The sequence below is a fragment of the Danio aesculapii genome, chromosome 2 (genome assembly GCF_903798145.1).
Source record: "Danio aesculapii chromosome 2, fDanAes4.1, whole genome shotgun sequence".
Classification (NCBI taxonomy): domain Eukaryota; kingdom Metazoa; phylum Chordata; class Actinopteri; order Cypriniformes; family Danionidae; genus Danio; species Danio aesculapii.
The window spans coordinates 22,459,289-22,483,391 of NC_079436.1; the positions used below are offsets into that span (position 1 = coordinate 22,459,289).

The 24,103-nt window shown below is 36.1% G+C and overlaps 1 protein-coding gene across 1 annotated transcript; it reads left to right on the forward strand.

Annotated features, from left to right (window-relative positions):
- Positions 1-4,998: 4,998 nt before the first annotated feature.
- Positions 4,999-22,390, forward strand: septin2 (septin 2). Its single transcript, XM_056474832.1, has 13 exons — positions 4,999-5,055; positions 5,162-5,203; positions 5,406-5,523; positions 7,199-7,285; positions 9,026-9,149; positions 11,783-11,917; positions 12,049-12,166; positions 12,246-12,347; positions 14,488-14,633; positions 15,334-15,456; positions 18,060-18,120; positions 18,193-18,272; positions 21,344-22,390. Exons 2-12 carry the CDS (start codon positions 5,180-5,182, stop codon positions 18,262-18,264), a joined length of 1,110 nt encoding a protein of 369 aa, XP_056330807.1. The 5' UTR covers positions 4,999-5,055; positions 5,162-5,179; the 3' UTR covers positions 18,265-18,272; positions 21,344-22,390.
- The last annotated feature ends 1,713 nt before the right edge of the window (positions 22,391-24,103 follow it).

The window sequence follows — 24,103 nt, forward strand, 5'->3', positions numbered from 1 at the left end:
GTAATGTAAAACACTTAAATATCATACTTACCGGGGTCTTATCACATTCAAATTTTGCCACAGGTTTACTGTAGGGTTAGTTATAGGAGTACGGCCATATAATGAGTGTTTTCTTTTTTAGAATTATATTTTTTCAGGGTTTTTTCTTTATTTTATAGGACAGTAGAGAGTATTGACAGGAAAACAGAGAGAGGGGAAGGATCAGCATAGGACCATGAGGCGGAATCAAACTCGGGTCGCCATGAGCACCGGAGTTCATGTGTTGACACACTTACCACTACACCACCGGCGCTGTGTAGAAAGTGTTTTTTTTTTTTTATAAAATACATTATGCCTATAAAGAGTCTTTGTAAACCACCAATACCAATATGTGTGTGAGAAAGAGAAGGGGGGGGGGGGGGGGGGGGGGGGGAGTAAATAAGCAACTTTTATAAAAATGACTTTAAAAACACATTACTGTATCTTGTCTTATCTTAACTAGGATAAACATGTGTGTGCGTGCGTGTGTGTGTGTGTGTGTGTATTCTTGTATTGTCTTGTATTCTATGATAAAGATTTGAGGTATGATGTAATATTTGTTTATGTCACTTACAAGTTGCTTTAGTTCAGACTGCTCAAACATGCAATTTAGTCTAGCCTTAAGCCTTGTTTTGGAAACTGGAATAAATTCACAGAACAAGGTGCTGTTTTTATCTACTGTGTTTTCACCACTAGAGGTCCTTGCTAATCATAAGTTTTGTAAAAACAACAACACACAGGAAATGTATTCTCCTTATGATATCTCACCAAGCTATTTTCTTTTTTTTTCATTAATTTGTTTACACTAGGAACTAAGGGAATGGTTAATCTGTTTTGAAAGATCTTTATAACAAAAACTAAAAAAAAATGTGTTTATGTTATGTTTATGTATTTTATGTTAACACCCTCATAAACATATCAAAACGTAGATTAAAAAAAAAAAAATATATATATATATATAATTATAATTATAATTATAATTATAAATATATAAGGGGTGGCGCGGTGGCTTCAAAGCAAGAAGGTTGCTGGCTCGAACCTTGGCTGGGTCAGTTGGCATTTTCTGTGTGGAGTTTGCATGTTCTCCCCGTGTTTGGCTGGGTGCTCCGGTTTCCCCCACAAGTCCAAAGACATGCGGTACAGGTGAATTAGGAAGGCTAAATTGTCCATAGTGTATGTGTGTGAATGAGAGTGTATGGGTGTTTCCCAGTGATGGGTTGCAGCTGGAAGGATATCCGCTGCGTAAAACATATTCTGGATTAGTTGGCGGTTCATTCCGCTGTGGTGACCCCTGATTAATAAAGGGACTAAGCCGAAAAGAAACTGAATGAATGAATGTTTACACTAGCAACTGAGGGAATGATTAATCTGTTTGGAAAATATTTAGAACAAAATTCCCCAAAAATACTTGAAAAAAATATGCTATTGACAATGCCATTTTAGTTAAGACCCTCATAAACATTCAAAAACATGTAGAAAATAAGTAATGAAAAATTATAATTAAACAATAATTATATACAGTATGTATTTATATATATATAGATGCCAGAGGGAACAACTACATCTCTGACACCACACGCATGTGAAAAAATATTGCAAAACACAATTTAAAGAGCATTTGGTCTGGAAAATATTTTCTCTGTACAAAGATCTGAAAAGGGCTACGCGGTGGCGCAGTGGGTAGCACGTTCGCTCACAGCAAGAAGGTTGCTGGTTCAAACCTGGGCTGGGTCAGTTGGCATTTCTGTGTGGAGTTTGCATGCTCCCATGTGTTCGCTTGGGTTTCCTCCTGGTGCTTCGGTTTCCCCTACAGTCCAAAGACATGCGCTATAGGTTGCGCTAATTGAGTCAACTAAATTGGCCGTAGTTTATGTGTGTGAATGAGTGTGTATGGATGTTTCCCAGTACTGGGTTGCAGCTGGAATGGCATCCGCTGTGCTCTGGTTTCCCCCACAAGTCCAAAGTCACGTGGTACAGGTGAATTGGGTCTGCTAAAAATTGACTGTAGTGTGTGTGTGTGTGTGATGTTTCCCAATGGTGGGTTACGGCTGGAAGGGCATCCACTGCGTAAAACATACGCTGGATAAGTTGGTGGTTCGTTCCGCTGCGGCGACCCCAGATTAATAAAGGGACTAAGCTGAAAAGAGAATGAAAGATCTGATGAACATTTTAAAAATTCTGTTTTATGAACATTAAATTCTAAACATCTTAAAGACATATTGTAGATGTCTATCAGACAGGTGATGTCTAAGATGTAGGCCTATTAATGAAGATGAGCACATGCTAAAAATGTCTTGCAGTTGTAAATGCACACAATAAAATATAGATATCTCCCTACTTGTGCAAGACATAGCATATGCATCTACATAAAAAGTAGAGAATACTAAAGCACCAATTATAGAAAATTATACTAGACATTTAGCCAAAAAACATGTTGCAGCAATTCTATTACAGACCCTTTAAAATAAAAATAAAACTTCTGGCACAAAGGTAAACATTACAGTTGATTGTACATTTAACATACTAAGCTATATGACCAAAAATATATCAAAATGCCATATTGTTTAAAAGTGAAGCCAAAATATCTACGGCTTAGTACTATTTTACAAAGATTGCGTCATTTGAAGCCCGAATATGCGCAGTAGTGATCTTGAGCAGGGGGCGTGGTATTAAAATCCCGCCTAAACTACTGGAGAACCTCTTAAACGCGAACGCGCAATCATGCCTCACGTGACGTCCAATTTTTTTACATGACCATTTACACCTATACCACAGTCTCCCGCCAGGAGGCGACAGGACTTTTATTTTGAAACCAAGAGACTCTTTGATTTTGTACTTCACATTTGTACTCTGCTGTCGGCGTCAGTGAGAGTTCCGGAATCTCAGGAATTTGGGCTGTACGTCTCTTCAACCTCCTGCAGCAGCGACCCCAGGACTTTTCACGACTTAAAGGTAGACCTGATCAACATATTCTGTTTATTGCCGTGCCTCAGATCACAGGTCAGGCTTTATTTGATGTGTGATTTCTGCTTCTCAGAAGATTAGCGTGTCGCTCAGTGAATGAGCTCCGTTAACCGAGGCGTGCCGCTAATGCGAGAGAGAAATCAAACCACCACAGCCCTGTATCATCCGACGACCGTAATAAGCAGATTACTGAAAGTTTGTGTGTACAGTTTCACACTTGTCCCGCGGTTATACAACATGTTTGGAAACGTGTTTGTTTTCCCCCTTTGCAGAAGTCGGTTTCTGTTTGCATAACGTTACTAGAAGAAACAGAAAAGCTGCTTTTACATTTAGTAATGTGCCGATAAAACGAATTAATTTCTTTATATTGTTACAATTTAATTTCATCGTGGGGGGAAATTGGGGTTTTAATTATCCGAGTATTCACCAGAACAGAACAGAGTGGTTTTTATCTCTTCATCACCTGGAGAGCCGTTTTGTCGTGTTTCCTATGAAATTTTAAGACACTTGATAATCTTTGACTGCACATTTGATGTACAGTGATTACTCTCTGTCTTTCTTTGAGTTTTTATCATGTGGAATTGTATCAAGTTTGAACTTCAGACTGTCCTAAAATGTCACATATAAAATACTATAGTAATTTATGATAAATACTATAGTGTTTTGAACTGTACTATAGTAAAGTGTATTAGATCACTATTAGATCACTATATCATTTACAGCTCTATGCTTTAACTACAGTGAACTGATAAACCAATAATAAACACTGCAGTAGTAATGTTTTAGTTTTTACTACAGTAAACCGTAGTGTATTACAATATACCTAACTGTAGAACACTAAAGTGGTGTATTGGGTATTGTTGTTACTCTAATTGTATCACCACAGCAGATATAGAATTACCACAACAGATTCTAATTGAAGTACTTTACTATAGTATGGTTCAAAAAACTATATGATTTCTATAAATATCTATATTAATTTGTAACTGGGATTGTTTTACTTTTACTACAATATTATGGACTTTATGATATAAATTTCATTATCAAATAAAATTCAAATGTCAAGTTCAGACATGTTTGTGATTTACTAGATTTTAACACATTCTCCAGCTACAGTCTCTCTTTCGTTAGATCTTGACAGAACTATATGTATATACACACACACACACACACACACACACACACACACACACACACACACACACACACACACACACACACACACTACTTTTTAAAAGTGTATTTTTAAGACAATAACACACACATATACATCTACATGAACATTTTTTATAATGAAAATGCATCATTCTAGTTATATATATATATAGACTGTGTTTTGCCCCTGGTTCTCTTTGGCTTTTTCTGGGTTAATTATTGTGATCTTTCTTAAAATGCCAGCTGAATCACCTGTTTTGTCTCATCACTTTAGACATTGTCTATGACGTGTGTGAAGTAGCATCGGTTTCTGACATCAGCTGCAGATGTGAAGGAATGGCGGAAGAAAGTAGTTACGTTATCGATCTGTTGTATAAACGCAACATCACACGGGTAGCAGTGTGATATGGCTGTATGTCGTCACTGGTGGGACACTAAGGCATGCCTCCCACCTGTGCGAATGTACAGCTATATTGCACTGCTACTCGTGCGATGTATATAACTGTGCCTGGTTCTCCAAGAGTTAAAAAAAAAAAGTTTTTTACGTGGTAAATTTGAATTTTTATTATTATTTTTTGCTTATTTTAGTGTTTGTTTTGTCTTCTTTTATATCATGTTAAGTCAAATTGGAAGTTTGCAGAGGATCTCTAGTGGAGAACCACTGGTTTAAGTAAAGACAGTTGCACTTCAGTCAGCAAAAATATCCCAAATATCCTCTTAATTCAAATAAGTAAATGAGTAACGCTGCGTTTTGAGAGCTTCTACTAGTTTCTGTAAAAGGGCTGGTTTAGGTTTGTGGTGAGACTGATGCTCTCAAACAGGAACTGACTTCCTGTTCCTGTAGAGCTCTGAAACCTTCCACTAAATCGACTGCGATCTTGTGCGTGTAAATGTCAGTTGTTTCTCAACATCAATAAGGTACTTTTAAAAAAAACAAACAAACATTTTCTCACAAGATGTTCTGGTTCATGCAATGCGGTCACGTTTATGTAAATAACTCTTGCGAAAATGATTGTTTTCGCAGGTTTGCTTCAAGCTCAGAATGTCTCAAGCTGATAAACTGAAGGTAAGGAAATGAGAACATACGAACCCATGTTGCGCAGGGTTTTTGTATCATGTAAATATTTTTTGCAAAGAAATGGGAAGTGTTTAGGAAATAGCCTTAAATGTGTGTTTTTTTTTTTTTTTGATGAATAGATAAATAGTTCAGAGATCTGTTTATTAAGATGTATTAAATCAGTATGCTCATAGATGTGTTCTCTCTTTAGCAACAGGGACAGTTCACAAACCCTGAGACTCCTGGGTATGTCGGGTTTGCAAATCTGCCAAACCAGGTGCATCGGAAATCAGTGAAAAAGGGCTTTGAGTTCACTCTCATGGTGGTCGGTAAGTAGCATTTATGTGATGTTTTCATATAGGGGTGGGAGAAAATATTGTTATGGCATGGTATCGCAAAATCTTTTACGGCAATAACAGATGCCCATATTGATATATTACATTTACATTTTTATTGAATAATATAACTAATTTCTTTAAAGTTCACTAGATAGATAATCTACTAGATAGATTTTTTTTTTCTTCTTTTGATAAGCGGGGTTGGTAAAATAAAAATGACAGCATCACAGACAGGTGCATGTATTATTTATGACAGATTTTCATGTTTCATTTCAAGTGTTGGTCAGTTTGTTTGCTTGACAATTATATTTTGCTCTTCAGAATTAATACCGAAGTGAGATAAACAAAGTGGCTCCTTCTACATGGCAATACATTTAGGTCAATCTGCAAAATTTTAATCCAAACGACACAATTGTTGTTGTGCCCTGAAGTTAGTTTTTTCAATAACAGTGGGAAAACCTCAGTGGGAACATCACTGTACCGCATAACCAAAAGGAGGAGGAACCTTGCATGTAACAACAATGGTGGATTAAAAAGCTGTGTTTGTGCTGCAGGCGCTGCTAAGTTTAGCACTGTTACAATAAACACCTGGTAATGCTATTGCAATACAGATGGAAATGTTTCTTGCTGTTTACATTTTAGTGTGACTTAAACATATTAGGTTCACGTAAAAAAAAAATCACATGCAGAATTATAGATATGAATATTCTGTATATCTAGTTAGTAGTGTGTATAGTTGTAAATATCAGCTTGTTTAGTAACTGCTTAAAGGGGTAATGTGCTGCTAATGCCCAAAAACTACTTAAGTGGTTCTAAACCTCTATAAATTTCTTTCTCTGTTGAACACAAAATAAGATATTCTGATGAATGTTGGGGGAAAAGCAGCCACTGACATCCATACTAGGCACAAGTACTGTACAATGGAAGTCAATGGCGGTTTTTCTAGCAATTTTTAGTATTCATTTGTGTTCAACAGAAGAAAGAAACCCAAACCGGTCTGGAAGAAATGGAGGAATTAATGATGACCATTTATAGTAAAAATATTTTTATATATATCTCTATATCTCTTTAAAAGCCACAGTGTATTCCACTGTGAGATGTCACTATCTACAAACTTCAGTGAGAGCAGTTTTTAGTGTTTGGAGGGAAATCTTAATATTTTAGAGAAAAGAAACACAGTATTTCATGTTCGGAAAGGTTTGTATAGTGAAAGTGACTGTGGGAACAAAACTCTTTGGCAGCACCACAGGAAAGATGAATCTTTTTTTTTTCTGGGACTCTCCCATCAGCAATGTGTGTGTGTGTGTATACAGCTGTTGACACACACATGAGATCTGCCGTTGGGGGAGGGTGTCTGAGAGCTGCCCGCTCAGCAGAGCCCATTGTACAGTCATCCCATCGTCTTAAAATAAATCACAGAGGAATGCAGAACCTCCAGCCACGAGCCCTTTCACTGCTGCACAGCTTCAGCTAATGATGGACGACAGCTTGTCCAAGACTCAGAAATACAACATTGTCTAGATGTTTGCAGGAAACAATGAAGTCTGCAGGGTTTGCTTTTGACGTTATGTTGATTTATTCTTTGTGAAAATGCAGTGTGCCTTTTGAAATGTTTATTTGGTTTGATATGATTATTTTAGTGTCTTCCTCATTGTGTTGTTTTCAGGTGAGTCTGGTTTGGGGAAGTCAACGCTGATCAACAGTTTGTTCCTCACTGATCTTTACCCAGAGAGGGTCATTCCCGGTGCTGCAGGTGAGAGGTTACCACATGACATCAGATGTTTTTAGAAACGTTGTTCATGTAGAAGTCGGGGCCTGATATTTATTAGCAGAGCACAATATGCGTACTTGGTAAGCAGCATATGCTAGTAAAAATCTGTGTTTAACTCATAATTCCCTTATTATTGAAAAAAAAGTAATATTAGCACGTCACTTCACCTAAAATGTATTTCTTCCTTTTGTTTATTTTGTAGATAACTGACCAGCAAAAAACACATTAAAATAACGATACAAAATTAGTTACAAAAAAAAGCATTATTTCTAGAAAATTAGGCTAGATGAAGTCGTCTATTTTTTTTCAACGTTTCCTGTTGCTATTATGGGTTTTTTGATCAACAGAAACTCCATTGCTGTAGATGCTGAGAGTTGCTTAAAGCAGTGTTTCCCAACCCTGTTCCTGGAGGCACACCAACAGTACATATTTTGGATGTCTCCCTTACCTGACTAATTAACTTCAGGTTTTGGAGTCTCTTCTTATGTTCTAATTAGGTGATTCAGGTGTGTTTGATTAGGGAGACATTGAAAATGTGTACTGTTGGTGTGCCTTCAGGAACAGGGTTGGGAAACACTGGCTTAAAGGATAGTTGGTCACAAGTTTCTAGCTTTCTTCCAAATTATTCTTTTGAGTTTAACAGTAACAGATTAGAAACCAGGGGAAAATGAGAATGAGAAGGTGAAGAATTTTCATTTTGGTGTAAACAGTCCCTTTAAAATGTGCATTTAAAATTGTAGTTATGTGACAAACATTTTCCCAGTTGTAATGAGAATGATTTAAACATCTTTTGTTGGCAAAAATAATTAACAAAAGAAGTTTTCTTGCATTTTTGCTAATTTAAAGACTGTTAATGTTTGTCATCAAGGGGAAAAATAAAAAACACCATAAATATCAGGTTTGTATTTTAGGGTGTACTCACTCTTGGCACGGTTATCCTGAACCATGCCCGAGTGCAATTGTCCCCTCTCCCCCTGGGCCTATTCTCTCACTGTATTTTTAGCTTCTGAGCAGGAGCATGCTTGTGTCATTGATGCGACTGTTTAGTTAGGAAGAGAAGTGCTCTCGCTCAGGACAATAGAGATTGCTTTAGTTTGTTTTGTATTATTTTGAGTCGTTTGGGATGCGATGACGTTCAAATATTTTACTGAACAGATCCACCACTTTTAATGCTCGAAAGTTTTCATGAAAGTCGTTGTGCTGCATGTATTAAGAGGTGTGCTGAAGGTGCAGCTGACATGCAGTGGGGGCTTTGCATCTTTAATAAACGATGACAATTCGTGTTAATTGAATAGTAAGAATGAATAATAAATCCATATGAATCAGCCCCTTAAAAGTGTCATCGCCTCTTTAGTCTTTGCGTCTACAAGCATAACACGCCAAAGCCCAACCGAACTGTACTCCAGACCATCTCTTTCAACTGGACCAGGGCCGACCAACCTAACCATGCTTGTGCGCGATTCAAAGCACTCATACCTGTCAAACTAACTGGGAAATGGGGATCGAAGGAGCCAGGGCATGGTTCGGATAGCCTATTGTGAGTGCACCCTTAGTGGTGTTATAATTGTAATACTAATAATTGCAGATGTGGCTAAATGGTTTTTTGGCATTGGGAATGACACTTTTGCACTGAACATTGGACCAAAGTCTTTTTTTATTTATTTATTTTTATTTTTTTTATATAAGTCTTAACTGATGTCTCTTAAATGTGTTGTCAAACAGAGAAGATTGAGCGTACTGTTCAGATTGAGGCCTCAACAGTGGAGATTGAGGAGCGTGGAGTGAAGCTGCGTCTCACTGTGGTCGACACACCTGGATACGGGGATGCCATCAACAGCCAGGACTGGTGAGGAGGATTGCTATGATCATTAACCATACTATGAATGCTATTAAAATGCAGTGTAAACATACAGTCCTCATACAAGATGTGTATTGTAGGGCTGTACAATATTAGCATAACATCATAGGATGCACAATGTTGAGTAGGGATTATAGTTGACCTGGAGCTACAGATATTAGAACACGTGATATTTGTTGAGTCAGTGCTGAATTTAACCGCAATCAAAGTTTATCATTTGCATGTCTTTTCAAGGTCTGTGAGTGTACGAGCAGTTAGTATAAATTAATGTTTATTTAATTATTTTCCTTTGCTTTATTGTAATTATCAATGCTTGTAATTTGTTTATTAATTATTATTATTAGCATAAATCACTCCCGTACTGAATCATCCCAAATCAATCTACATTAATGAATTTTTTTCCAAATAGCGCTATTCAAGTCAACTGGAGAAATTGTATTTATATAGCAGAAAAACTAAATATCACGATGTCAGATTTATTCCAATATCATGCAGCCCTTGTGTTTTGTGTAATATGGGCTTTGAAGTTGTTTATATTTCAATACACTTAATTTAAAGAATTCACTCAAATTAAATTCTCACATTTTGTCAAAAACGATTACAAAAATTAAGTTCATTAACACTTAATTATAATAACCGTTCAATGCATAAATTACCGTTCAATGCATAAATTAAAATGATTTCAGTGTCACATGATACATATAGCATTTGAAAACAGCTTATTAAGATTATTGTGGATACTGTGATGTATATATTTTTTCATTTTGTGTTTGATGAAAGGTAAACTAAAAAGATATATATATATATATATAATTATGACATATACAGTTGAAGTTAGAATTATTTGCCCCCTTTTGAATTTTTTTTTTCTTTTTTAAATATTTCCCAAATGTTGTTGTTTAACAGCAAGGAAATTTTTACAGTATGCCTGATAATATTTTTTCTTCTGGAGAAAGTCTTATTTGTTTTATTTCCTGTTTTGTTTGTGCTGTGGCTGCCGTCGCATCATCCAAGTGGATGCTGCACATTGGTGGTGGTGTGGAGAGACTGTGATTGCATGATTGTAAAGTGCTTTGGGTGTATGGCCATACACTATAAATGCGCTATATAAATACACACATTACATTACATTACTTTGGTTAGAATAAAAGCAATTTCAGATTTTTTAAAAACCATTTTAAGGTCAATATTATTAGCCCCTTTGAGCTATTTTTTTCGATAGTCGACAGAACAAGCCATCATTATACAATGATTTGCCTAATTACCCTAACCTACCGAATTAACCTAGTTAAGCCTTTAAATGTCACATTAAGCTATATAGAAGTGTCTTGAACAATATCTAGTTAAATATTATTTACTATCATCATGGCAAAGATAAAATAAATCAGTTATAAGAAATGAGTTATTAAACCTATTATCTTTAAAAATGTGTTTATCTTCTCTCCGTTAAACAGAAATTGGAGAAAAAAATAAACAGGAGCTTATGTAGCTTATGCTAGCAGTAGCAATACTAATTGACATTGGCTTAGTTCTTCTTTTAGTCATATCAATCACATAGTTAATACATCTCTGTTACATCTCCATTATCACAACACGCAGTTAAAGAACAGCTTCAATCATGTTTTCCTCCTCCTTCAGGTGGTTGATTTTGTTGTATACAGTGCTTTATATTGCTGTTGGGTGCAAATGCAACAAGCAAAATGGTTCTTTGGGAACCGGTTCCTTAAACTGTAAAACCTAGAATGAATTAGTTTTGCAAATGTCTTTACTGTCAATTTAAATGAACATCTGATCAAGGATAGTTGGAGATTTTTTGAGGTGTAGTGAACTGTCTCTTTAAGAAACCTCTGGTGGCATTTAAGAACACTTTGGTGTGTTTAAGAGAAACATGATGGTGTAATCTGAGACCCGAAGATTAGAGAGAGCAGCAGGAATGAAGGAAGAGTTTTTCTGTGAGTTCTGGGAATGCTGCTCTGCTAGTGGAAGTGGTGAGACAGGAAACATGTGTGACCTCTTCCTGACTGCTCCCTGACCCACTTGAGCACAAAAACAGCAAAGAGAGGATATTGAAGCACTTGTGCCTCAAAAAGGAAATGTATGCTGTCACATAACTTTTATACAAGAGCTTTTGCCCTGGTTTTAAAACCAGACATCATATATCACTAGTAATGCCTGTTAAAATAATTTCAGCCATTTTTCTGGAAAGCCTGATATATTTATCATGTTTTTATAGTGGTGCTTTGCGCTAAAAAAGGTCCCACCAACATGTTCAGCTGTGTATTTTTTCCATGCAAAGATTCTTTTTTTCCTAATTGGGATTTCATATAGAAAAATGTATATGCCATGCCAATAAACAAAACCAAGTTGCTATGAGGTAAATGGACATTTTGAAAAAGGCTGTATATATATTCTAATGTATTTAATAAGGGAAAGAGCTACAATCCCATTTTGCATTGTGAATGACAATTTAATTAAAAGCAGTGGATAAATATAAGACCAGTAAATCCAAATGTTATTGTCAAAACAAAACAAAAAACGGTGGATTTCTAGCTTTTGCACTCTATATACTGTATTTCTCTCTGTTAGTGTTTAAAGACATGCTCTTTTCTTTCTTTGGACAGTTTTAACACCATTATCGCATACATCGATGACCAGTTTGAGCGCTATCTACATGACGAGAGTGGACTGAACCGTAGACACATCGTGGACAACCGTGTTCACTGTTGCTTCTACTTCATTTCCCCTCTGGGTCACGGGTGAGCGCTTACCTTTAACTAATAAAGCACATTTAGCACACCTCTACTATCACTGATGCGAGTTAAAGTGTTCACTGAGTTAGTGTGTGGAATTAAAAGGCTGATTGTTCTTGTCATATTCAACTTTCTAGCCTAAAGCCTCTAGATGTCCAGTTCATGAAGGCCATTCACAACAAAGTGAATGTTGTTCCGGTTATTGCTAAGGCTGATACACTGACACTGAGGGAGAGAGAGAGGCTCAAGCGCAGGGTAAATAATAAAAATGAACAGACATGATTTCAGAATTAGTTTGGTTTGTTGTCAATATGCATGTCTTTATGGGTTCTAGATTCTGGATGAAATCGATGAGCACGGCATTAAGATCTATCACCTCCCTGATGCTGAGTCTGATGAGGACGAAGATTTCAAAGAGCAGACCAGGATTCTCAAGGTATGTTGGGTTTATTTTTATTTTTTTTTTGGATAATTTAAAGCAGAGATTCTCAACTGGTGGGCCTCAGCTACCCTGCAAGATAGCTTAAAATTAACTTGTATATTATGCTATAATTATTTGATTTCATTAATAAATTGATAGTAGTAATAGCTTTTCCTGTTTTCTGTGATTGAACAGGCTAATTCGGAGTCAAAACAGCCTCACTGTTAATTACATAACTGTGGCTTAAATTTCCAACCGCTGCGCTTCAACTGGTACTACGTTCTCAATTGTATAAAGCAAACAATCAGGCAAATGTAAAGGTAACGATGATTAGAGTTATAATAACCAGCTCGCACGTGCCTCATGTCTGCGACTCGTACTGTATCAGAGTGGCACAAGTCCGTTGATTCAAAAACTATGCATGTTCTCTTTGTATGAACACTTTAAAATATCTGCATAGTTGTCCAAATTAACGTCTTGCGAGCGTTTTATAACTGATGCGCATCCGTACAGGAGGATCTAGTGAGACTCGATGGTGTTTCAGTAGTGAACAGCTGTTCACTTTTCCTGTCAGCAAACACCAGTAATGTCCAGCTACAAACCAAACCACCTTCAGATCAATGTGTTTCTACAGATTTAGAGAGTTTTTACTGGATTTTACATTTAGAGTTAGGGTTAGCTTGTTTATTTTAATGGATAAAGATCAATAGATGAATAGAAGTCATTTAAAGCAGCAGCTGTTTTTTTTGTCATCTCCTGTAGTCCTGAGACTCTGCATTTGTAAAGATTTGTTCAGGAGCTTTGAACCTGTCTGTGGGTTTTTTTTTCCAATTATTAAAATAGATAGATATATATATATATATATATATAAACATGCACAATGTTACGTATTTTGTTTTTTATAAAATTATGTAGAAAAATAAGGTAGTAATAAAAGGCAAAAGAAATGTTTTGCTAATAAATAAAGCTTTAAAATAAGCATTTTCTCTAGACAATCATTTTGGGCTTTCAAAAAAAAAGGTGGGCCTTGAAGTGGAAAAGGTTGAGAACCCCTGATTTGAAGTGTCCCACACCTTTGCTCTGATTGTTGAATGTGGAAAGAGGGTTAGGATTGCATAAAAAAGGGGAGTTTTATTGCACATAAAAGACAGCTAATTTGAACACCGTAAATGTGCACACACACGTCCAGACTCTGGTTAGATAAAAAGTGATGCAGTTTTCACAGTTGTTAGATGGATGCTTTAAATAATTAACACTAACAAAACCACATAACGACGTCCACAACTAGCACACTTGCTCACACTTGCTCATCAGAGTGACACACTCTGTTCAATGAAGTTCGAGCTGACACAACGTAGAGTGTTTCCTGGATCTCTTCCTGCAAATCGAAATAAAAAGTCAAGGCTTATTTGTACAACCAAAATGATTTACAGAAAAATCTGTAATGGGGCTGGAGCTTCACACAAAATATTTCATTTATCATCAAACTAAATACGGTGAGGGTATATTCACATGTTTAAAAAAAGATTGCAAATTCAAAAACGAAAGCACTGTTCAAAAGTGCATGTTTACAGCGCAGCATATAGGCTTTTAATATTAGCCTAAATAAAGTGTGCCATTAACCACTAAACTACAAACTGCAAATAACATTTTTGTGTGCACTTAAATTGATATTCACATATGTGGAGAGGGTTAAATCAACAGGAAGTGGGACAGTGTTTTTCCTCATAACAAGGCGATCAGCAAACCAGGCTTCTTCCAGTCCAAAATTCTCAAAGGTTTCTGGTTTAAAAAAAAATTCGCTACAAACGCACACAGCACTTTTGTTATTCATCTTCAAAACAAACAACCCATGTCTCTGTTCACAAATAAGGAAAGTAGAAGTGTCAGAAGTGACACTCTCTAGTAATAATCTCATGAATAACATTATAGTTACATCTCACTGTTAATAATGTGTGGTGATTGGATTTAATAAACTTTCCCATAAATAAATTTTCTTGTACACATTTAATTGGAGAACTTTTTGGCAATGTGTACCTAAAAATGTGTTTGGGGTCATAAGGATGGAACTTTTCAAATTTTAACCATTTGTGCATCATGTTATGATTTTTGGTGCAGCACCAAAGCAGAGAATCCTCTGGTCTTTCTGTCATAGGCCAGCATACCGTTTGCTGTGGTGGGCTCCAACCAGCAGATTGAGGCCAAAGGGAAGAAAGTGAGAGGGCGTCTGTACCCATGGGGTGTAGTGGAGGTGGAAAACCCAGAACACAACGACTTCCTCAAACTTCGCACCATGCTAATGTACGTCATTTAAACTGCCTGCTATTCAATCGTTCTAAAGTTCCCAATTTTGCATGACTGAAGAGGAGACCTTCAGTAGATTCCTGATTTAACAAAACAAAATGATCTATAATTATTGCAATATAATTTTCACTCAGTAAAATAGCAGTTTGCTAAATCTGTGTATGCCTGAAAGCTGAAATAATCTGCATTTCTCATTTGAGCCACATCGACTCTTTATCCAACATCGCAGTGATCACCACTATCATTTCAGTTGTGTTTGAGAGGGAAAAGTGCAGCACAACGTACAACTACTCAGTACTCCTGTTTTAAAGGGGACCTATTATGCCCCTTTTTAGAAGATGTAAAATAAGTCTCTGATGTCCCAAGAGTGTGTATGTGAAGTTTCTTCACAAACTACCATACAAATAATGTTTTATAACTTTTTGAATCTGCCCCTTTTAAGTTTTGATCCTAATTGTGCTATTTTGGTGACTCTCTTTAAATTTAAATGAGATGTAAATTTAAAGTGCTCTTTTCAAAAGAGGGCGGAGCTACAAGTACCTATTTGTCAGCATAGTGGCAGATTCCAAAAAAGAATCAGATAAACTTTGTTGTCGATTTATCAGGCCCTTCTGTTCCTCTCTGCCTCATTTTCACAGTGAGATGTTGTCCTGTTTGGTCAGTCACTGTATGTTGATATCTTTTGTGTCTTGTGCAGCACTCACATGCAGGACCTGCAGGAGGTGACCCAGGACCTCCACTATGAGAACTTCCGCTCAGAGCGCCTCAAACGGGGCGGCAGGTTGTCCTCCCATGGTTACATTCTGCCTCTGTCGCCTGCGTACGTACTGCTCTGCCTGTCTTTCCGCACCTCCTCCTCAACCTCCAGACAAAACCAGAGCTCTGAGTGTAGTCAGTATTTCATTTAACTGAAATATTTGAAAGAATACAAAATCCCTTTTCCCCTAGTATTGATACCTTTCATGATATTGATTCTATTTATCTTTATCCACAAAACCAATCTTATGTTGTAAGGGTATATTTTTGGGAGGAGCCAAAAAAACACTGTAAGAATCAGAATTATTGATTTTGATGTTGTGCCAAAAATCAATAGATTATTAAGTAAATCGTGTTGTATGGAGACATTTTGTAAAAAACAAAAACAAATTGCAAATCTATCAAAATCAAAATCAAATTCATTTTTTCTTCATTCATTTCTTAAATATTTTTTTAATTGTTCTATCTCTGACAAATATTGTCCTGTTCTAATGAAACATTGGAAATCTTATTTATTCAGCTTTCAAATTACGAATAACTGTCAATTAAATTTTATTTATTTATTTATTTTTTACAAATTTTAACCGGACTCGTTTTGTGGTCGAGGGTCACATTGGTTTAATGAACATTAATCAATACAAAAGACAAATCCACTGTTAGATGTACCCAATGAACATGAGATATAAGTAAGATCATAATGTGTATATTTCCACTGTATTTGTATTATTGGTAGTAATTAGCTTATTTTTTGACTGACCGTTTATTTGTCTTCAATAATTAACTTTATATAAAAGTTAGACTAGTATAATCAAAGGATTGCTGTGTGCTAAAGGATTTTAAATGCATGATGCAGAGGCAAAGAATGCATTAGGTAGTAAAAGCGGTAGTACAATTAGTTTAGTTTGACCACGTTTTTCAATTATGACTTTGGTCTCCCCACTGTGAATCAGTCACAGGCAGACAGAGCAAGAGAGATCATGTATGCAACACCCACAAATCTAATAGCTAACATGTATTAGTGAATATTTTTGAGCATCTTTGTGAGTTAATCTTCATCGGCTCCCTGGTGAAGTACATGCAGATGTTGTCCAGATTACCCTTAGGGGAAGCACGCTTGTTTCGAACTCTGATCAAAACTGACTGGAATTTGACTGAATCTGTGGATTAAACGATTTTATTACAAGCCCTCCAGCCAATCAGAATCAAGAATTTCAACAGTGCATGGGCTAAAATATCAGACAGTAAAAACCATTAAAGGGATAGTTCACCTCAATTTCAATTCACTAACCATTTTCTTAGCCACAAGTGATTCCAAAACTTTGAGTTTCTTTCTTCTGGTGAACACGAAAGAAGATATTTTGATGAAAGCTGTAACGTGACTTCTATAGTAGTACTAGTACTATGGAATGATACTATGTTAAGTAAAAAATAATATGGAAGTCAATGGTTACACGTTTTCAACATTCTTCAAAATACCTTCTTTGGTGTTCAACAGAAGAAAGAACCAGTAAATGATGTCAGAAATCTCATTTTTGAGTGAACTATCCCATTAACATTGAGTGTTTTAGTATTGTAATTTTAATTAATAAAGAATAATATTCCTTTATGCTGTATAAAATGGTGGATGGATATTTAAGGAATGAAATTGAAGTTTGAAATCACTCTACTATGAAAACACAACGGTGTAGCCTCAGATTATTTAAATACCGTCAGCAAATCTGGAATCATCAAGCAGATCAATTGACATAGCATATTTTGCATAGTCATTTCTCAGTTTTTGAATGCATATATTTAGTTGTATGATAGCAGGAATTAAAGCAGAAGCGCAGCACTGCTTTGCCTAAAGAGGTCTGGTGTAAGCTGGATGTGGTAAATTCAACAGTTGTGTGTGCAGTGATCTGCGTTCTCCGTGTGGATCAGAGGATATGAGGGGAGGTACTGCTCCTTCAGCCTGACTCTAGCACTGTTTCTGCTCCTCTTTTTCACTCTCGCTTACTCCAACACAGCTCAGCTCATCAAACACGTATATTATTAACTTTATTAACGTGTGTCTTTCCATCTTGCCTAAACTCTGCTTTGCTTTGCAAAACAGTTCTGCTGGTGCTTTACTAATACAGTTTTTGGCCTGTCATTTGTTTAATGGTGTATTCTAAAATTAGCATATGCAAATCTAGTATAATTTGCTGTCAATTTATTCACTTTTGTTTAACTAGCAAAAGTGAACCGTTCATGTCCCCATTTTCCTGTCATTTAAGCAGTTCAATCTCAAAAGCTAAACATGTTTTTATGATTTAAAAAAAAAGTTTGTTATATTTAGAAAGAAGTAAGGTCTTATCTACAGTCATTTAATTGACAATAATATTTTTCATGCCTTTCGTATATAAAACAAAATGTATATAATGAAGCTTCTTAATTTTTTATATATCTTCTGCTTCAATAGTTTAATATCTTTATAAAATTTTGAAATTAATTAATAATTTTAAACAAAATTAATTCACATTCCCTGCAAATATTTATAAGCATTTAATATTGATTGATTAATTAAATTTGACTATATAAAGAATTGACAGGCCTAATATTGATTCAATGACAAGAAAACATGAGTGATTATTTATTAATCAGTAGAGCCTTGTGTTTGTCTCTTCATACCTGCTCTGTGTCCTGCAGAAAGGCTCCGGAACCTGAGGAAATGGACAAGGACATGATCCTCCTGGAGAAGGAGGCTGAGGTATGGTTATAAGCTGCGCTTTAATAACACCACTGTTCTGAGATCACTGTATGACTTTTTTGTGTTTCTCAGCTGAGGAGGATGCAGGAGATGATCGCTAAGATGCAGGCGCAGATGCAGAAGCAGGGAGATGAAGATGCGTGAAAATCACGGTAGGAGTACAAAACACCTGACTAGCAAGTAGTAAACTCTATATTATTGATGTGGCAGATGGAATGGGGCCAATGTTGTCGTGAATGAATGGCTTAGCCTAGTTCACACTACAGGATTTTTAAACATCAGCAAATCGCTGTGCTGTTCACACTACATGACTTGATTTTGTGTCTTTTAATCGCTGCTGTGTTCACACTACATAAATGATACACAAGAGGGGGGTGACACACTACAAGACCTGACAACAACTAGTTTCCCAGCAGCTCAGTCCAGCTACCAAACCACAGCCAATGAAATGTTGAGGGAGGAGTCGTCAGAAAAAGCTGAACACTGCTTGGGTGCTGATGACATCACTGACAGTGTTTCAAGCTTTCAAGGAAGCATTTTAAAACATCGTCAGTCAGCTGATGCATCAGCGGATCAATCACTCATCTGGAAGGTTCGAGTGGATTGATTCACAGAGAGTTTTTAATTTTTGTAATTAAATAACTCTGAAATAAAGCTAACATATCTATAACACCCTGACGTTTCCTGAATATCTGTGTAGTTCTTTCTAACATTGTTATTTTTTAAGGTATAAAGCAGTAAAGAACTGAGCATTTCTACCTTTAATTACCATATTGGTTCTATGTGTTCTAGTGTCTTAACTACATATTTATAGGCTGTATTAGCAAAAAAGATAATTTTTTAGGGTAATGGTGTCATCAAATATGATGACAGACATTCAGAGCTTAATTTTATTATCTCAATAGAAGTTTTGAATGTAAATATGATGTGACAATATGACGTTTAATAAGAGAACGGTCAGATTGAGCAGTGTGGTCATTCTAATAGTTACAGAATTCTAGTTCCCCTGTTAATATAGCCTACTCTCGTGTCCGTGTTAACACAGAATGAGGCGAGTGCATCGATGCCCATTCTGGAAAATCACAGATGTTTCTGTTAATCTCCTGAGCACACAGGCATTCAGCTTATGCTGATATGCTCATTCATTGGCTGCAGCTTGTCACTACATCTGAACAGACATGGGGTCGAGTCGGCCAACTGCTCTGGAATATTCAGCATGCAAGATATTGGATTTCCGTTTGCGAGGTGTCGGCGACACTTCAGCGAGCCTCTTTGAGCGAGCGCCATGCTCCCGTAGATTTCTTCCCGATCACAGCCCGATCTGTCGGCGAGCTCGTTAACTTCCAAATCGGGCTCAAATCAGGCTTAAAATCCTGTAGTGTGAACTAGGCTTAAGTCACGCCTGGAGTTAAACAATTGAGTTTTGTTTGGAGCCAGATTGGTCATAAAAATAATACGTTTACAAAATATAATGCATACATCCACAATTCACATTTACAAAATCCAATTTAAAAGTTCAAAACTTAATTCGTAAATATACAAATCCAATTCATAAATTCAAAACACGATTCAAAAGTACACAAATCCAATTCGTAAATTCAAAACACGAATATAATTTCTGGGTCTGTCGGGAGCATTTTTAGCTTAGCATAGATCATTAAATGTGTTTTGAGAATAAACCAATCAAAGTCTCGTCTCCCATTCCCATGTCACACCATGGCACATTTGCTATTTACATGGCGGACTTTGTAAGTGGAAAAACTGAAGGGTTCACTAGTGAGAAAACGGTTAAACAGACTATCTGCAGGGTGAGGATAATGAACGAGCCTCCTCTATTTTGCCTTTGTTCACTTTCTCTCTTTCGTGGATAAGGAAACGTGTTGTACGCACAGACATTCATTAGCCTGCATAATTAATTTCATTTAAGTGCAAAGATTTGTTTCAAAACTATTTCTAAATTCAGGTCTAATTTCCAGCAAACAAATAAATGAACAATAATAACAAAGTCTGGTCAAAAAACTGAGTTCTATCCAAATACACATCATATGTCCCATATGGTCCAAACCTGGTGGACAAATTTTAGCTTGTTTTTAATAAAACAAATATAAATATGCATATAATAAATAGTAATAATAATAATAATAATAATAATTATAATAACATTATACAAAAGCAAGTTGTCATGAATAAACTGAAAAAAGCGATGAAAAAAGAGATGGAGGCAGTGGTTTTTATATTTATTTAGAAAATAATAATTTTTGTATTATTTTATTTCTTTAATTCTTTTATAAATTCTTTTTCATTTGTAAAGATATTTGTGTATTGCTGTACATCCTGTGTGTTTTAAGCAATGTGTAAGCGAGGCGCACAACTAACACGCTCTGCACTAAACTTTAGACCTGCTTTCAGCCGGTCTATTGCTCTGTCTATTTTAGCTTCTCAAAATAGCTACAATGCTCCTTAACACACCTCTTTTCTAGATCGAAACACCCATGAGTCCACAAAGTGGTGCAAATGAATTTGCTATTTAAACAACGTGGCGGAAAACGGGAAAATTAAGGTTGCGTTGGTCTGAAAATAGCAACACTTGGTGGAATCACGTCTTGCGCCTTATTGCGCCGGGTGTATGATAGGGCCCTGAGTCTTCTGTAGTTACATCGTGTACCAATACCAATGGAAAATTAAAGTTGATATTTTGTAGGCCAATATAGCGTAGTACCATTGCACCTGCTGCAGTCATGGTAAGGCAAGAAAGTTCATTGATTATTACGCTGGAATGAGAGTATAGTTCCTAAGCAGATAATTTTTTTTATTTATTTCTCTTGATAACAATTATAGTTTGCTGAGTGAGTTTTGGTACGGTTATCTTTCATACGGTTTAGGCCTTTCAAGGATGAATGAATCTGACAAAAATGCCAGTAGGCATCCAGTCCCTGTCTAAATGTGTGATTCAGTAAATGATTCATTCTCAAATGTCTCTTTTGTTTGGCAAAGCAGAAAAAACAGATAAGTGCTGAAAAATGTCCCTTTGAACTATTTTTTTCAGATTTTTGTCTTTGTAAATCTTTATGTAAAACTCTATGCAAACTGCACTTAACACATTTTTATGCAAAACACAGAGTAACTTGCATTTAAGAGGAAAAAATCCTCTTTGTACACTGAACCGTCCTTTATTTGTGTTAAACAAGCAGTTGTGGGCCTTTTTTGCATCTGTCTTTTCTAGATGCTGACTTGTTTGAGCTCGACCCATCTAGACACGGTTGGAGATGAGGAAGTGTTGCTAAATGTGGAGGAAGAGGAGAGACTTGGTCCCTACATCATCTTGCTTGCCATTTTCTTAGTTTCTTTCTCTCTTTTATAAATTCATTATGTTTGTTTGTTTTTTAAAACTGTATTGAGATTTGTTTTTCAAATACTGTTGCTAATATTCATCCAGTTATCTTTCCATTAACCTACAACGAAGAACCGCCATGAGTAATTAAGTAAAACTGTTGTTTTTTTTTCTGTTATGAAAGCCAAGTGCTGCTGGGAAGGACCATGAAGCACCTTTCAATAGTAGCGTAGCTCCAAAACACCTCAAAGGCATTTCTGTCCCATCTATAATTAAACAGACACTGTGAAAATACAAGCAGCTGTTGAATTGAGTCACCGTGGCGGATTTTGCACCTTGTTTTTGGAGAAATCATTTTATACTGTTTGTAAGTGTTGCCAGAGAGATTGCTGATTTCTGAAGTACTTCTCTCTTCCCTGCATGAAGTCTTGAATTATAAGTGCTGTTCCCCAAACGATGCAAAGCATAAAACTGTGACCCATGATTCATTCCCTGTGCCGTCTGATGAAGGAGACGAGGCTTTTCTCTGACCTTAATAGTCATATTGCTGGTTTTAATTGTAGCCGAGTGGATTCCGTCATGTATTTGCTGTCAGACATTGTTCTGGTTTGAGTGCAATGTGAAATTTCGATACATTTGTTGTGCTCTTTGACTTTGAAGCATGCTGAGTTTTTACCTTCTGTTTGGGATATGTGGATGAAAACTATTTTAGCGTATTCCTGTGGTTCAAGCAAACCTCCATATCATATTTCTGATTAAAAATGTTAAAATGATATCTGAAATGTATGTCTGTTACACAAAATCCGACTTGAAGAGAGTTGAGTGTTACTATTTGGTCATGAAATCTGTTGTCAACATTCCAGTCTTATTATTTTACTTGAGGACTTTCTATTAAACAATTATCTATCATCAAATAATAAACTTTTGTATTGAAATTGACATCAGGGGTTGGCTGTATTCATTTCATTTTTTTGGCGCTAAGGAACTCGATGGTATTAGATGGAACTCGGAATGACTTGTCAAAATGGTGGACTGGAAACAGGTGGACAGGAACTCGCGATGGCCGCTAGAGGTCGTGAATATACACCGATTGTACATGACAAACAAGGTTAAAGTATTGGCAATATTTTGAGATTTCTATCTGTATGTATAACTTTCACTACCACAGATACACGTTCTAATTTCTTAGTATATACAGCTAAACCCCAACATAGAACTGCATCATTTCATCAAACCGTGAAAAAAATAATAACAAATCTAATTGTCCCAAATTAGTAGAGATTTTAAATATAACTTGCTGAAACATAGTTCACATATATCAAAGCCTCGATGACAAAAACTATTTCAACAAAAATGTATCATTTTTGCTTAAAATATGTGATTGAACTGGAGTTTTTGTGGATATTTTTTTTACCGATAGGAAAAGTTCACCCTAAAATATCATTTTGTCCTCATTAATATGCTCTTTACTTGTTTAAAACTTTCATGAGTTTCTTTAAATACAAAAGAACATATTTTTGAATAATGTTGAAAACATGTAACCATCGACTTCCATAGTATTTGTATTTCCTATAGATGCAGTGGTTACAGGATTTTAGCATTCTTCAAAATCTTTTTTTTTTGTGCTCAGATGAAACTCAAGAAGGTTTGGAACCTGTGCGGGAGAGTAAAATTTCATTTTTGGGTGAACTATCCCTTTAGGGTCCTGAGTGTAAAATTGCTTTTGAATTTTTCTTTTTATGTGGCTCGGTGGTTAGCGCTGTCACCTCACAGGAAGAAGGTCGCTGGTTCCAGCCTCGGCTGGGTCAGTTGGCATTTCTGTGTGGAGTTTGCATGTTTTCCTCGTATTCACATGGGTTTCCTCCGTGTGCTCTTGTTTCCCCCCCACAGACATGTGCTATAGGTGAATTGAACAAGCTAAATTGGCTATAGTGGATTGATGTTTCCCAGTATTGGGCTGCAGTTGGAAGGGCATGTGCTGTGTAAAACATATGCTGAATAAGTTGGTGGTTCATTCAGCTGTGGTGACCCCTTATGAATAAAGGGACTAAACAGAAAGAAAATGAATTTTCTGTATAACTTAAAGAAAATGATTATTTATTATAAATGTTATGGTGTTAGAATTGGCTAAAATGATGGAAATGGAAATGAACCTAAAACAAGAACACAAGGATTAAACAAATACATTTCAAATTACACAAACCTTGATGTCAGGCTGTTTGAAAATGACCAGTAATAAAAAAACAAAGTAAAAAAAAAACAAGCATTTGTGAAAAATCTTGATCTCTGTGTTGTGAATATTTATTGTGCGGCTAAAAAAAAAATATATATATTGCAGTACAAGACAGAATAAATAATAACAATGCACATTTTTGTGAGTTGTTTTGTTACTTTATTATTTCGCAAACTTGCTGTTCTTCAACTACACACTGTGGTAGACCGGATCAGACTTTCAAATCAGGCATGAAAATTGCTTGAATATGCTACCACTACATAAATATGGACTCCATGAGGAATAATCATAATCCATTCATTTATTTTCTTTTCAGTTTAATCCCTTTATTAATCTGGGGTTGCCACAATGGAATGAACCGCCAATTTATCCAGCATATGTTTTTACGCAGCAGATGCCCTTCCAGCTGCAACCCAGTA